General features: G+C 38.0%; 1 protein-coding gene across 4 annotated transcripts in view; it reads left to right on the plus strand.

Moving 5' to 3' along the window:
* The window catches only part of ZZZ3 (zinc finger ZZ-type containing 3), a 142,957-nt gene that overhangs the window by 29,825 nt on the left and 95,743 nt on the right, over nucleotides 1-17,389 (plus strand). For all 4 annotated transcript variants that reach the window (XM_085882459.1, XM_085882460.1, XM_085882457.1 and 1 more), the window contains exon 3: nucleotides 9,644-9,782. In XM_085882459.1, the coding sequence (XP_085738585.1) occupies nucleotides 9,644-9,782 (139 nt within the window). The remainder of the gene's footprint in view (nucleotides 1-9,643; nucleotides 9,783-17,389) is intronic.

The following is a 17,389-nucleotide window of genomic DNA, read 5'->3' on the forward strand; positions in this document are numbered from 1 at the left end:
ATCTAATATAAATGACTTATGTTGGTAAAGATGGTTCTATCTTTGGTGTATCCCAAGAACTGGATATTGATTTATCAAATTATTTCACAAAGGCACAGGCTGAACGACATAAATATAGTATAACAAAAAATATTAATATGAAAAATGCTTATGAATTAAAAAATTATCCAAGCCCGACTGACACGAATGACATGGTGAGATTAAGCGATTTATCACAATATATATATATATATATATATATATATATATATATATATATATCTATATATATATCTATATATATATACATATATATATATATATATATATATATATATATACATACATACATACATACATACATACATACATACATACATACATACATACATACATACTTGAATAAAACGGCCGTGTATTCCAAAGATACAGAAGTGTTGATTTTATCTCCAGGTCGTACAGAATTCACAGTTACAATTAAAATACATTTTTATAAAGAAGGGCGTATCGTTTGTATGAGAATAGAACAATGGGGGTATGATATGAATAATTTAGGGTATAATTGGTCATTTAAAATTGACCTAGAAGACCTGGAACAATTAAATCAGTCTCGTAAGGAAGAATATTATCCACTTGGTATAGAGAATGAGTTTTGTGGAAGCACGATTAGTAAACAACAAATAAAAGAATTTAATAAGGGTAAATATAATAATGGTTTTGCCCTAGTTTATATCATGAAAACAGAAAAAACAGGATTATATATAATAAGTAAGGAAATACAAAATGATTTAACTATGGGAAGATGGGGAGGTGTTTCGTGTCATAATATTATTCTAACATATATTTCTTATACATAAATGACGGCAAGAAGGCTTCAAGAAAATTATCATTTCTGTGTCCAAGCATACCTTCAAGAAAAGGGTATTCGGTATTTTAATAAATATGTTCTACAACATAAGAAAGGTATTTTCAATAAAAGATTGGCATTATGCTGATGTTGATAAACCGACAACTTTAGCTTTAATTAGAATGTTAAATAATGAAAAAAATATAAAGTGAAGAAAACGTAAGGCTCTTTTAGAAATTCAAAAGAAATTTTATTGGTTTCCTGTTGTAAAAAAAATTATTTTGGATACAGGAATAACAAGAAATCCCAATGAATATATGTATGATATTCTATGGGGTGTAAGCGATTCAAGGATAGTAAGGGATGAGGAAGGAGTTGAAGAAGAGAGAGAAGAGGAGGAAAAGGAGAAGAGAGAGAAGGAGGAGAGGGAGGAAAGAGCAAGAATGAATAAATATCAAAATATGGAAACCAGTGAGATTAAAAAAAGATTGCAGGTATTACAGAAAATAACTCAACCAACCGAGGAGGAAAACAAAGAATTGACAAGTCTATTTGCAATATTTTCGACAAGACTATTGGCATCGGTAAGATATTGACTTTGATGAAATTTTTTCATTTTTTTCTTTAAAAAATGGAGGAGAGAGTAAAGACGTTTCTAAGGATTCTTTATGTTTTAAACATTAAGATTCAAATGTGCATGTTGGAAACTAAAAATGTTTTTGCACTCTGTTGGAATTTTTCTCATAAATAAATGAGTTATTGTCTCAAATGTAAAAAGAAAACTAATACTAACTTGAGGGGGAGCACTCGGTGGAGTGCAAAACCTCCGCCGCCAATACTGCTGGGTCACTTAAGTGAACCTGATATCATATTCATTGTAGGTCAAAACGGATCAGACTCTACTGAACCACGATTGAATAAACTAAACCAGATCGAAGCGCATGTAGAAATGCCAAAAAAAAAAATCGAAATTTTTTGGAAAAAAAAAGTTGCAAATTTTTTTTTTCTCTAACAAATTTTTTTTGGGGGGTTGGAAATCACTTAAAACATGTAGAAATGCAAAAAAAATTCAAATATTTTTCATATTAAATTGAAATTTTTTTGAAAAAAAGGTGCAAAATTTTCTAATTTTTTTTTTTTTTTTTTGGACCAAGTCCAAAATCTAATGGCATGATCCAAGGCCCATACCTAATCCCCCACCAAGTTTCGTCGAAATCCGTCCAGGAGTTTTTCCATAATACTGTTCACAAACAAACAGACAGGGGTGAAAACAGTAACCTCCATCCATCTTCGATGGCAGAGGTTAAAAATATTTCATATTTTAAAAGTAAAAATTACAGGGTTATACAAAAAGGTACATGTTCGGTGTGTGATTCAAAAAAGTGTCAATTTATCTCCAAACACAAACTCTGAGGAGATATTCAAAATTTTTTTATCAGGAAGTAAATTTACAGCTACTGGAATACCAGGGGAATTGCATCTACCAGGGTATTCTTTCTAAGGTCCAGGCACAAACTTAGATAAAAGATTAGATGAGGCAGACAATCCTAAATCATGGAGTAAGCCCATCAATAGGGTTGATGAAGTGTGCATGAGACACGATATTGATTATGGGAATACCACAACTTTGGAAGAAAAGCATGAAGCCAATAGAGAAATGTTGTATAATTTGTCTCTGATACAAAATCCAGCGCTAAGAGAAAAAGTTGATAGATTCATCGTGAAGAAAATGATCAGTGCTAAATTGAAACTTGGGCTTGGCAATTCAAAAAACTTATAGGCTCTAATGATGTCATTAAGACTGAAGAGCAATTGGCTAATGAATTCCATAAACCAATATTCACAAAGTTTCGTAGAAGGAAGGTTTATTCCAAGGAAGTTGATTATATCTGATTCCACTGATTCGTCCGCTATCTGGTCCGCTGATTTGATTGAACTCAATAATGATAAGGGGTACAAGTATGCTTTAACCGTTATTGATTTGAGGAGTAGATACGCATGGGTTGTCCCTTTAAAAAACAAAACAGGTAATACTCTTATGTTAGCCTTTCAACAGATATTTAATAAAAGTAAGAGAAAACCTAAAAAATTGTGGACTGATGAGGGTGGAGAGTTTTATAACAAGACATTTATTAATTTTCTAAAAAATAACAGTATTACATTATACAGTACCTTTAATGAAGGAAAGGCCGTTGTTGTTGAATGTTTTAATCGTACCTTAAAAGAGAGATATATAAAAAATTCGCACAACTCTGTTCACAACAATGGTCATCTTGTATTCAGGATATTGTGGATAAGTATAATGACACGATTCACACGTCAACGAATATGAGACCATCAGAAACATTTACAAAATTAAAATATGAAAAAGAGATTAATGTTAGAAATCCTAAGTTCAAAGTTGGTGATATCGTAAGAATATATAGGTGGAAATCTCATTTTGAAAAAGGTTATACGAAACGATGGACGAACGAACTTTTTAAAATTGTTGATGTAATAGATACGGTTCCTTGGACTTATAAGATATATGATTTCGAAGGGGAAGAGATTTTAGGTTCATTTTATTCACAGGAGTTATAAAAGACAAAACTAAGCAGATAATACCCATGGGAGCAATGGGTTGGCCCTTCACTCCCTCCTACTATACACCTTTGTGGGCACTCGAGGGCCAAGTCCGAGGTGTATATCAGTATATAATGTGTGTCAAGGGGGGACGTTCACAGAATCCTCAACTGAATAGTCAAGGCTTAACGTGTGTGTGTGTGTGTGTGTGTGTGTGTGTGTGTGTGTGTGTGTGTGTGTGTGTGTGTGTGTGTGTGTGTGTGTGTGTGTGTGTGTGTGTGTGTGTGTGTGTGAGAGAGAGATGGGAGCAATGGGTTGGCGCTTCACTCCCTCCTACCATACACCGTTGTGGACACTCGAGGGCCTAGTCCGAGGTGTATAACAGAATATAATGTGTGTGCAATGGCAGCAATGGGTTGGCGCTTCACTCCCTCCGACTATACACCGTTGTGGACACTCGAGGGCCAAGTCTGAGGTGTATAACAGGTGGCATCTGCCGTATATAATGTGTGTCAAGGGGGGACGTTCTTAGATCTGTGAACCCAAAACACAGAATCCTCAACTGAATTGTCAAGGCTTAACGTGTGTGTGTGTGTGTGTGTGTGTGTGTGTGTGTGTGTGTGTGTGTGTGTGTGTGTGTGTGTGTGTGTGTGTGTGTGTGTGTGTGTGTGTGTCGCCCAACCCTCACATTCAAAATCTCAACCCCAACCCTCACATTCAAAATCTCAACCCCAACCCTCACATTCAAAATCTTAACCCCAACCCTCACATTCAAAATCTCAACCCCAACCCTCACATTCAAAATCTCAACCCCAACCCTCACATTCAAAATCTCAACCCCAACCCTCACATTCAAAATCTCAACCCCAACCTTCACATTCAAAATCTCAACCCCAACCTACACATTCAAAATCTCAACCCCAACCTTCACATTCAAAATCCCAACCCTCACCTCAACCCTCACATTCAAAATTTCAACCCCAACCCTCGCCCAACACAGTCTTTTTTTCAATACGTATTTCAACAATATATATATATATATATATATATATATATATATATATATATATATATATATATATATATATATATATATATATATATATATATATATATATATATATATATATATTTTCTCTTCTTCCAATTCTGTCTTTTAAGACTTTCAGGTTTGATGAAGTAGAAAGGTAGAGTAAGCCTGCACTTTCTTCCCAGAACTAACAATATATATATATATATATATATATATATATATATATATATATATATATATATATATATATATATATATATATATATATATATATATATATATATATATATATATATATATATATTTTTTTTTTTTTAATGTTTTTTCTCTTCGTCCAATTCTGTCTTTTAAAGCTTTCAGGTTTGATGAAGTCGAAAGGGGGAGTAAGAACTTTCCTGCACTTTCTTCCCAGAACTTTCTTGATATTGCTCTCATCAAGCACCAGCCAACAAAGAACTACATCGATAGGTTTAGATCCCAAAGAGTGGTAGCATTTCAAGTCTCCAAAATAAACCCCACTTTCCAAGTCTTCAAGGTATAACCACATTCCTGTTGAGTTTTCAAGATATGTATCACATTGTGAGTTATCAAGCCAGAACCCACATTTCAAGTCTCCAAAATAAAACCAACTTACAAAGTCTCCAAGGGATAACTCATTTCCTGATTTTTTTTCAAAATTTGTGAGTCTCCAAGGTAGGCTCCATATTCGGAACCATCTTGGCAGAACCTTTTTCCCCCTGAGTCTCCAAGGTAGTTATTTAAACCATCAAGGCAGAACTCATTTAGGAATTTGAGAATGAACAAATCTTTATAGGTTCAATGAGTGAGCTAAACAATATGCATTGGTTATTTGAAAAAGAGTGTCCCGAGGCTTACATGTTTCAGATATTTCTTTAGATCACCTTTAACAAATCACATTACTACTTTACTACTTGAACAAATTTTTATCTTATTGCATTGGTTATTTGAAAAGAGTGCCCCTAGGTTAAAAGGGGAGACAAATAAATATACCTTGGGATAAAAAGGGGGTTTATTTTTTAGCGGAAAAAAAATGAATCGCTGAAAATCCCCCATTCACTTACATGGGGAAAAGTGAGCCAGAATCAGTATATTCACCCTACTTGTGAGGACGCATACGTTGAGGGTGTGGCTGCAGTTTTTACAGGTGGCTGAGTGCAGTGTCTGCTTTGATTTATTTCAGGAAGAAGAGGAAAAGAGTAGGAATGAAGATGGAGATATAATCAGACCTAACTATAAGATCCACACAACGCACTGTCCCGTTGTCCCGCTAAACAAAAGGCAATGGACTATCTGAACGCATATTAATGGAATAACTGTCTTGGGACCGCTGTATGATGGTTGCTATTACTTTGAAGGGATGCGGTTCCCACCAATTTATTATGTTGATCTCGCCCTAATTTTATTTTAGATCTCTCCCTAAACATTGACAAATGTAACGAATAGTGGACTGTTTGATGTTGTAGTCTTTCGTCAACGCAGTCACACATGCACCACTCTCAAATCGATTTAATATTTTCACTTTTTCCACTGTCATCACTTTCGTCACTTTTTTATTCTGCTCTTCAGCAGATTCCCCACTTACTGGATATTTTGGAACCATGATTAAATGAAGAGGATACAAAAGTTTTATCACAATAAAATACCGCACCTCACCAACCGCCAAGCAGCCAGAAGACAATGATGCGGCGGTGCGGCAGATGCTGGAAGACGCAGAATGTAAATTTTCAAATTGTTATATTTTCCGGCGATACGGTACAATTATAATTTAACACGTAATGTTAAATGAAGGAAAATATTGTAATCCAAACAATGAGTGTTAAAAACCATGAATTACGGACGAGTTCACGGTGGGCGGGGTTTATTTTGTCCTCATTGGGAGGATGTTCCTGGAAGATGCAGAAGGCAAATTTTTTTTTATTTCCTGGCGATACAGTACAATTATGATTTTAACAGGTAATATTAAATGAAGGAAAATATTGTGATCCAAGCATTAAAAGTGTTTAAAAAGAAACAACATGAAAAGCTGAGTCGTTTGAGGTGGGAGGAGTTCACTTTTTCCACGGATACGCAGGAGTATTGGCGTGGATGAAGAGAAAGGGTGTCGAAAAGGTAAGCACAGGTATACGAAATTGCAGACGGCAAACACACACATGGCGAGGGTTGACTATATATATATATATATATATATATATATATATATATATATATATATATATATATATATATATATATATATATATATATATATATATATATACATTTATATTTATTTAAATATATGTTTATATATTTATAAATATATATTTAATTTTTATATATATATATATATATATATATATATATATGTTTATCTCCATTTATATTTTTATATGTATATATATATATGTATATATATATATATATATATATATATATATATATATATATATATATATATCTATATGTTCAATGGGTGGCAAAAGGTGGATGAGGCATAATAATTGATGTTATAGGAAGCTGGGGAGGGTGTCATTAGGGATTGATGCACTGTGGTTACCTGTCCTTAGTTTTCTGAAGGACCTCCCTGTAGATGCCATTTTGGGTGAGTGTCTTGTTGCTGAATAGTCCTTGTGAGGAATTATTGTCCACTTTGATAGATATATAGGAGTAACCTCTTGCACGTGAAAATGCAACATATAGTTGGCCATGGGAGAACACAGGGGCTGGGAGGTATATTCCATGTTTGTCAAATGTTTGGCCCTGGGATTTGTTTATCGTCATCGACTATGCGAGTCTGACTGGAAATTGCATCCTCTGCAGTGTGACTGGAAGGTTGGCGTCTGATGGGGCAAGTTTATCATTATATAGGCCTAGCCCTTGACTGAACAGGAGCAGTAATATGTAGATAAAAATAAATCTTTACTTTATATACGATGTTTCTTGTGACATTTTTGTGTCAAATTCACCTTCTGAGGTAGTCAGCATGTGCAGAAGAGGGTTTCACATTGCAGACGCTGTTTTCGAGGAGTGGCATTACGCCTCTCGGCGGTGACGGTCTGTCGACAACAGACGTAATGACGTCAACGAATGACCGATGTCATGACGGAATTATGCCTCTCAGCAGTGACGTCACACGTCGCCATGCAAACGAATGTGAAACTTAGAAAATCGCCCAAAATTCCCAAATCTGTCCATCTGGCATGATCTCACATAGCCCATGCTGTTCATTAGACCACAGAGCACCCGCATGCCGAAAGTGGCGACAATCCGTCCGACAGTTTTGGAGGAGATACGTCAAATTACATGCAGACGTTAACAGAAATAACATATAGATACATATACACATATATGTATGTATGTGTGTATATATATATATATATATATATATATATATATATATATATATATATATATATATATATATATATATATATATATATATATGTTTGTGTGTGTTTTTGTGTATGTATCCTCTTCTTCTTTCGGCTGATCCCGTTAGGGGTCGCCACAGCGGATCATCCTTTATGATCCGCATACTGATTTGGCAAAGGTTTTACGCCGGGTGCCCATCCTGATGCAACCCTGGTCGCCTCTTATGACACAGAGATAAGGATTGGGTTTCGCCATGATTCCGGGCTGCCCTACACTCTCTCATAGCGCGGCCCAGATCAGAGCTCCCGTCCTCAAGCGATCCTCCAACCCAAGACTCCGAGTAGCCGGATTACAGGCGCATGCCACTCACCCGGTTATATATATATATATATATATATATATATATATATATATATATATATATATATATATATATATATATATATATATATATATATATATATATATATATATATATATATATATATATATATATATATATATATATATATATATATATATAGCCTGCAGAAGCTGTCAGTCGCCGACAGACCGCAGATGAGTGAGGAATGTAAGTGAGCGCCGTCGGATTTTCGTTTTTGACAAAATGACCTTCCAGCAAGTAAATTACTTTTGAATTGAAGAATTCCACGAATAAATCGTTGTTACAGTCGAAATTAAAACACAAATTTCTTTTCGGTGAAGCTTTTCATGTTGTTAAAACAATCGCACTGTTCCGAAAATATATATCACAATTGACAGGAGCTCGTTTCTTCATTTATGAATTATAACATCGATGCAATGATTACGTATTTATAAAATCCAAACGCTATTTATTTATCTTTCTATAATCGATGCGAGAGGAGATTGTAAGCTGCTGCTAACAACACCGATGGCCGTCATGAACAGCACAAAGGTAAAACTCACGTGTCTTCCGTCTCTCTTGGATGCGTGTTACAATTGCCGACAGTATTTAGTACAGTAACATGGTGTACAGGTTTGTATCCGAGGAGCAATAGGCTATACCATATAGCCTAGGTGTGTAGTTTTGTGTAAGTACAATGTTTGAAAACGAAAAAAAAAATGATGTTCGCACAACGACGACGTCGCTTAACGACGCGTTTCTCAGAACGTAACCCCGTCGTTAAGTGGCGCATGACTGTATATGTATATTTGTATATATATATATATATATATATATATATATATATATATATATATATATATATATATATATATATATATATATAGTGGGAAAAGAGAGGAATAGATGAGTGCAGGTGAGCATTGGTTCTGGATTTTGGCAGTTTCACGAGGAGGAGGTTGCTGGTGGACCACGTGTGTCCTGCAGATACTTGGGGGGTGGGGTAGATAGATAACACGGAGAGTGAAGAGGGTGCAAGACGAGAAATGAGGCGGAAGAAGACAGAGAGACCACCGACCTGTCAGCAATGGCAAAGTGATGTGACCGACCTGATGAATAATCTCAATTCTTCTGATTTGGCTCCCCAAAGCACCAACTTGCTTTTGAATCTTTCAAAAAACAAAAAAAAACTTCATTGCTCTCATCTTGTGTTACAAGTTACCCCTACCACAAATCATATAGTTACTTCTCTGGGTCTTTGCTCCTCATACTCTTGAATGTTGCCAATGGCTCCTTCATTCCTTTAGGTGAACCTATTATATAGAATGGTACTTATTATTTCCCCATGTTATTACAAAAAAAATTTCCTGTTCCTTTTCAACAACTGTATGCCATTATTTGCACATATTCTCTTAAACCCCACTACTTTCACCCTCATTCTCTTCTTTTATTTTCATTATTCCTATGCCTTCTTTTGACCATTCAGCTATCAGCGACTACTACAGGCCATGGTGGTGTTGGAAGCGCAGCGTTCACAGGCTATTCGAGATCTTGACCACTTAAGTCAACACCAGCAGCAAGCACTCGCCAACCCTATCGCCTTTGTGGAGAAACTACAGAATAAGGTTTGGTTCAACACCGGAAGATCTGCACTCTCCCATGACTTGTCTCAATCTTGTATGGAAAAAAAATATTAAAATGAAGGCAGTCATGTAAATAGCAAACATTATTTGAATTGCATGGCCATTTGCAAACCTTTTTACTGATAATTATTTGTGGTCTTCCTTTGTCAAATATTTAATGAGTGGCATGATCAACATAATCTTTTTATCTCTGACTTTTGCTGCCATTGTTAAGCAAAAATAATAATTTCATTACCTTGCCTTTATAAACAATTATGGTCATGAAAGAACTCAAAGATTTGCCCAGCGTTGAGCTCGAAGAGAAATGTGAATGAGTAACACTTTGTAGCCATTCATAAAGACATGAATTGATTGGCTGATTGGAGCTCTGTTTCAATTTCCACATGCATCTGTCCCTGAATATGGCTGAAGAAGAAGACGTCTGAATTCAAACTGCTTTGCATTTTAAATGCGGACCAGCTTTGCATTTTGCATTTTTATTTTGATCGTCCTCTTAGTGTGTTGTTGTATATCATTTGCAATTGAGCGTCTAAAAAGGCTGTGATGAATATCCCATTAACAATGTCTCACTCCTTGCTCCTTCCACCACCTAATTTAATTTCTTCCCAATGCGAATGCGGATGGGCTTTGCTGGAACGGGACGGGCGGGTGCTTTCTAATATTATAAAAGCCTTTTATTTATTTCAACTCACCATTTTAAACCATTGATCTGTTGATTGATTGCAGGTACAAATTATGTACCCCCAGGAAAGGCAATGGCAAACCATCCATTCTGTTGTGTCCTCGTTGCTTCAATTGCATGATTGTGTTTTTCAATATAGATGAAAAACGTTTCATATTTACCTCCACCACCGAAGGAGCAAGAAGGTTATGTTTTCACCTCTGTCTGTCTGTCTGTCTGTTACTTGGCAAAAAAAACAAACAATTGTCAAGTATGTTGATCGCTTCCCTTTGTTTCTGTTCATCTCTAATCGCCTGCAGGTCACAATTTTAAACCGATCTTCACGAAACTTCACCAAGTGGCGGAGTTGGTGGTCCGACAGAATCCTATTAATTTTTGTAGTCAAAAGGTCATCATCGGCCAAACGTCAACAACTTTTTCGAATTTCTAAAATTGTCAATTTTCATCCGAATGACTTGAAATTTGAAAGAGCATTTAAATATCAGGTCACTGAATTCAACCACCAACTATTTTTTAAGGTCAATATAGGCCAAAGGTCAACTCAGGTGCAAGTTCTACCATCCTCAATTTTTATCCGATTGACTCGAAATTTCAACAGGATTTGCATGTCAGGTCAATGAATTCAACCAACAATTATTTCTAAGGTCAAAAGGTCAACATCAGCTGAATTTCTAAAATTGAGAGATCGGGCCAAAATATATTGTTAAGGATTCAGCGACGGAGGGATTCTGAACCCACTCTGGCCGTCTCCGGGGTTTATAACGCTGGCTGGCTCGACACAGGCCTTCAATCGCGATACGCGTCTTCAATCGCGATACCAACGTAATTCTGGACCTTACCAGTTGGGGAAATAGAACCCCAGTTATAGACTGGTTTTGTCAGATGCCGAGCGTTTTCTGCCAGTCTGTAACCATTTTGGTTTTATATGCCAATCGAACAGATCGTTCCTCGACGCGACACAAATTAATCCATCTTCAGCAACTTCATATGAACCAACCAGATTTATTGGGGAGCATCGGGGAACACAACACAAGCAAAACATTCACGACAATGTTTTTATTAACAATCTTTAACCCGTTCTTAACTTGGGAACTACGGATTACAGTTTTCGAAGGGGTCCCTACCGAGATATGCCTTAAACAACGTGCAGACAAGACAGACAGCATGCAGACAAGACAGAGTACTTGGTGATGTTTCATGGACGAGAGGAAAGTGTCAAAAGCACGAATGTCGCTCGTAACAAGCCGATGTCTACGGATTCGAGCCCCCAGCTCGAACACGCCGCGTGGCAAGATGGCGGTGCCGTACTCTTTCTTCTCAGGGCATCGCGTGCGCACGCCCTCCTCAGCACGTTCTGGCCCCGCGCAATGTCGACGGCACAAGACCGTTAGATCGACAATGGGTTTCAGCTGATTTCTCTCAAGGTCCAGCATACAAATCCAGGCCTGGCCTGTTCACCAGATAAGGCCAAATCGAGGTGCCGGGCTCCGCAGGCAGATCGACAAACGTCTCGAGCCGTGAGGTGAGTAAGGACGGAGGCTCCACAGCCAGATGCAGGTTGAACCTGTCGATCACCTCCTCATAAGAGTCGATCGCCGACTCGACGTGCAGGCCGCCTCTCCCACTGCCAAAAAGGCAGACTCGACGTGCAGGCAGCCTCTCTTACTGCCAAAAATGGCAGAAATCGGCGCGCTCAGGTTCAGCTTCTCTCCCGGCAGATTCCACACTGTCTCTCCTTCGTTCGCTCGCTTCCCAAGCCACTGGCTCTTCCCCTTTTACGAAGCCGACAAACTCCTCCCCCCAGCTCCACCTCCCTCTCCAGGCCACTCCCCCTCAGCCGACTGGGCGGGGCCTATCGTCCGGAGAGGGGAGGAAGAAAAAGCCCTCGGCACACCACCACTGTACGAACAATAAGCATGCATCCGACACACATGTAACGTCCATTTTACCGAACAACCTCGCTAAACATGCATTTAATGGGGGATCTGAGCTTATCCTATATTTTGTAGCCTACCAAGGGCCATTCCCGTAACAATATCATGATATCTCAAAGACTTGTGGAAGAATTAGACAAAACTCGGTGGATGAGTTGGTTAGCAGATTAGATTTTGGTTCGCGGACAACAACAAGCAGATTAGATTTTGTTTCAGATCCAGCCCATCAGTGGGAAACAAAACGTAAACTGTTCAGCCTGGCGGAGGCATACGCTCTATTGAGTGCTGTTCTAATTTGTTCTGTTTTGCCAAGTGTCACTCTATGAGTGATTTTTCATTTGTTTGTTTGTCTGTCTACTGGTTTGTGTGCAGGATATCTCAAAAAGTTGTGGATGGATTCGGATGAAATTTGGTGGACAGGTTGGGTGTGTGACAACAAGACGAACTGATTAGATTTTGGTAAAGATCCAGATCCGGATACTGCAGTTTTTAAGTGATTCTTCACCATTGAGAGATAGGGCTAAAATGATGTATGGAACGTTACTCAAAAAGTTATGGATGGATTCGGACAAAACTTGGTGTACAGGTTGGGTGTGTAACAAGGACGAATTGATTGAATTTTGTGAAGATCTGAATCCAGATATGGATTCGAGAATTTTTAAAGTGATTCTTCACCATTGAGAGAGCAGGCCAAAAATGATATATTTTTTTATCGGGGAAACACCAAATAAACAAATATCATATCGGGGAAACACCCCCCCTCCCCCGGCAGAGGGGCCTCGCCACCTCGCCTATAACCTTCCCAGGGCCTGTCCCGACATTTTTTGTTCCAGAGGTTGTTTCCTATCTTTCACCGTTCAGGAGATTAGCGCGTGCAGACAAACAAACAAACAAAAACTTCAAATTATATATTAGATATGTATACCACGTGAATGCACCCGGCATTGTCCGTGTTCTTTTTGAATGAATTTAGTCTTCTGTACATCGGTCTGACTCGAGCCCAGTATCAGTTCCCTATTGGGCCACGGCAGTCATAGCCAAACGGGGTGGGTGATGGGGAAACACCCCACCCCCCTCCCCGTCGAGGGGCATCGCCACCTAGCCTATAACCTTCCCAGGGCCCGTCCAAACATTTTTTGTTTCAGAGGTTTCCTCCTGTCTTTCACCGTTCAGTAGATTAGTGCGTGCAGACAAACAAACAAACAAACAAAAACTTCAAATTATATATATATACACACATATATATTTATTTATTTATTTATTTTAACCGTCAAAAAAATTCTCTGAAATGGCTCAACAGATCAAGGCGAAACTTTACACATATGACGACCTATCCACGAGGAACAAAAGGTTCACAAATATGATGTCGTAGGTCACATGGCTTGGCAGACGTATTGGAAATTTGCCCTAAAATGTATAAAAAAATCTTCTCCAGAACAGCTGGACAGATCTTGGGCAAACTTCACATAAATGTTTCCAAAGGTATGTGTGTACAATGTTGTTCAGGAATAATTGATGTCACATGCTTTGGCAGTCATATTGGATTTAATAAGATTATTAAATAATGTTTTCTCTGGAACTGCTTAATCGATGAACGTGAAACTTCACAATTGTGATCTAGTAGTGATGGGGAACTCATGTTTTAAATTTCAACTTGATCGGACACGTGACAGCCAGAATTGTTTAATTTTTTGATGTGTTTTTTTTTTTGAATAAGGCTCACGTCGCTGTACCTGGATGGATTTGAGGGTGGAGGAGTCGCAGCTGAAATGTGAATCTTATCCAGGTTCCTCCTGATGCATTCATCTTTGCTTTTTGCTTGTTTGGGTTCCTTCTGATTTCTTCAATGCAGGACTGTACCTATTTGGTCTTGCATTTGATTTGAATTTCATTTACTTTAATCTCATTCTAAATTCAATTGCATAATAATAACTAGAACTGCCACTTTATAACTGCTGGCAGTGATGACTGGTACCCAGACGTCCGCCTTTGATACAACATGAGACTTAAATGAGAATTTTGCAAAGTTTCCCTTCGATAGGATAAGTAGTTGCAGAGAAAACGTTCTTTAATAGTGATACAAATGCAGACTTGCTTCGGGACAGCGCCGGACTGACTAGTTCCGAACCGGGTAGCACAAAGTGTTCAATCTAGTTATTACGTATGCAGTTAGCCCTTTTTCCTGGGGACATTGTTGGTATCAATTGAATTGCTATTCCTGTACCCTCAAACGCATTCAGTTGCAGCCAAGTGAGCCTTCTGGAAAAAAACAATCTAAAAGTTCTCAGATTCAAATAATTAAATAATTCTGGCTGCCAAACCATGTGGCTGATCGGGTTGAAATTTCAAACCACCGTTTCACATGTCGGCTAGATTATAATTGTGAAGTTTGGCATACATAGAAGCAGCGGTTCCCGAGTAAACATTGATTAATATTTTTCTTGAATACAACATGGCTGCCAAACCATGTGACCTATCAATTAGAAATTAACAAACTTGTATTGTATTGTAATTGTAATTACAATACAATACAATCTAATTACAAACTTGTAATTAGAAATTAACAAACTTATATGCAGGCATGGGGGTATAGTATAGATTATAGTGGCGAAGTTTCGCTTCGATAGGTTATGTAGTTCCAGAGAAAACATTATTTAATATAATTCTTGAATCCAACATGGCTGCCAAACCATGTGACCTATCAATTAGAAATTAACAAACTTGTATTCACTACTCGTGTGCAATACGTGTGTGAAGTTTCCCCTTGATCTGACCAGCCGTTCTGGAGAAGATGTTTAAAGGTTTGAGGGTAAATTCAACATGGCCACCACACCATGTGGCCTGTCAATTAGAAATTAACAAACTTGTGAAAGGATGTCTTGGGGAAAGTGTGTCTGAAATTTTGCCTCAATCTGTCCAGCTGTTCTGGAGAAGAAGATTTTTAAAATTTATTAATTTTCAATCCAAGATGGCTGACGAACCGTATGACCTATGACATCATAAATTTACATTCTGCCTCCAATCCTGTAGTGGAATACGTGTGTGAAGTTTTGTGTTAATCGGATAAGGTGCGTTTTTCTATCCAAGATGGCCACCAAACCATGTGACTTGTGATGTCATAATTTTTACTATGAATGCAGACATGATGGAAGATGATAGTTGCAAATTTTCTCTTCGATAGGTTATGTGATTCCAGAGAAAACATTATTTAATATTCTTCTTCAATCCAACATGGCTGCCAAACCATGTGACCGATCAATAAGAAATCAACAAACTTGAAAAAGGAACTCAAGGGGAATGTGTGTGTAAAGTTTCGCCTCAATCTGTCCAGCCGTTCTGGAGAAGATTTTTTTTCAAAACAAGATGGCTGCCGAACCAAGTGACCTATGACGTCATAATATATTTTTTTCTACGGTGAATTGTGTAGATGAGGCTCAAGAAATTTCATATTTTTCCTATGCAGCGTTGTACTTGACAAATTTTCACTGGCATACCGCTTCACCGATGACGTCACGAAAAATCACCGTGTTCCCCATGGGGAGCTTATTAAAATGTATGAAGCTAAAAAAATTTCCATTGCACAGTTTCAGAGATACAGAGGTCCAAAGTTTATCTGTTTTTAGGTCATCTCTACCGAGATGACTAATAAAGCCGGACCAAATGTCCGTCCGTCCGTCAACAATTTTTCTTTCCGATCTTGATGAAACTTAGTATGTGGGTAGAGGTTGATGAGTGTTGCACAACGATATAACTTTTGTCCGGGTTCAAGGTCAGGGTCAAGGTCACCAGGATACGTAAGTTATAAAAATCGCCATTTTCAAAACCTATCTAGTCTTCCATTCTACAAGATATTCGGCCACTGTTTATTGATTATGATCGTAAAAAAATCTTGTATCTCACGGACATATTTTTGAATTTCCGTCCTGTTTGGCCGCCTCGTGAAGGCCCTGTCACACCTTGACGATTTAGCCAACGTATGCCTGACGTATGCAAAATTGGGCTAAAACGCTGGCACGCGTCGAATACGTTATGGGTAAGTGTGTATACGTTAAGATCACGCTGGCATACGTCGTAGTTCGCCGAGCTGTTAGACAAATTTTCCACGCTTGAAATTTCCCGACGTATGCCAGCATATGACTCGCACGTTCCGCATAACGCTGGCAAAAGTTGTAGGCACGTTACGCAATCGTTGACACACGTCGGCACACGTTACTTGTAAGTTACTCATAAGTCGAAACACGTCGAGGTAATGTTTAGTGTACCCGAAACTTATTTCTAACCTATGAGTAACGTGTTTTAGGCACGTTACGTGATCGTTGACACACGTCGACACACGTTACTTGTAAGGTACTCATAAGTCGAAACACATCAAGGTAATGGTTAGCGTCAGTGTTCCAGACTCCCTGGTTTTTTGGGGGGTTTTTTTTGGTTTTTTTTTTCTTCGGTATGACGGTGATGTTGACACTTCGATTTCTAGTGCGGTTATAATATAATATAATTAAAAGGCTGCCGCTCAATGATTTAAATCATAACCGCACTAGAAATCGAAGAGTCAACATCACCGTCATACCGAAAAAAAAAAAAACCAGAGAGTCTGGAACACTGACGCTAACCATTACCTTGACGTGTTTCGACTTATGAGTAACGTATGTCGAAATGTGTCAACGATCGCGTAGCGTGCCTACAACTTGTGCCAGCGTATGCGGAATGTGTAAGTCATACGTCGAGTACATTGAGAAAGTTTCAACATGCTGAAAATTTCTCGATGTACTCGGCGTACAATGCCTTTTGCCAGCGTACTACGACGTATACTAGCATGCTCTTAACGTATACAAAACTTACCCATAACGTATTCGACGTGTGCCAGCTTGGTTCGGCAAATTTTTCATACGTCGGCATACACTGGCTAAAACGTCAAGGTGTGACAGCGGCTTCACACTTCGATGTCTAGTGCGGTAATGATTTGAATCGTC

The sequence above is a fragment of the Eptatretus burgeri genome, chromosome 5 (genome assembly GCF_056783735.1).
Source record: "Eptatretus burgeri isolate ZD-2024b chromosome 5, Ebu_testis_v1, whole genome shotgun sequence".
In the NCBI taxonomy this organism is placed as follows: Eukaryota; Metazoa; Chordata; class Myxini; order Myxiniformes; family Myxinidae; genus Eptatretus; species Eptatretus burgeri.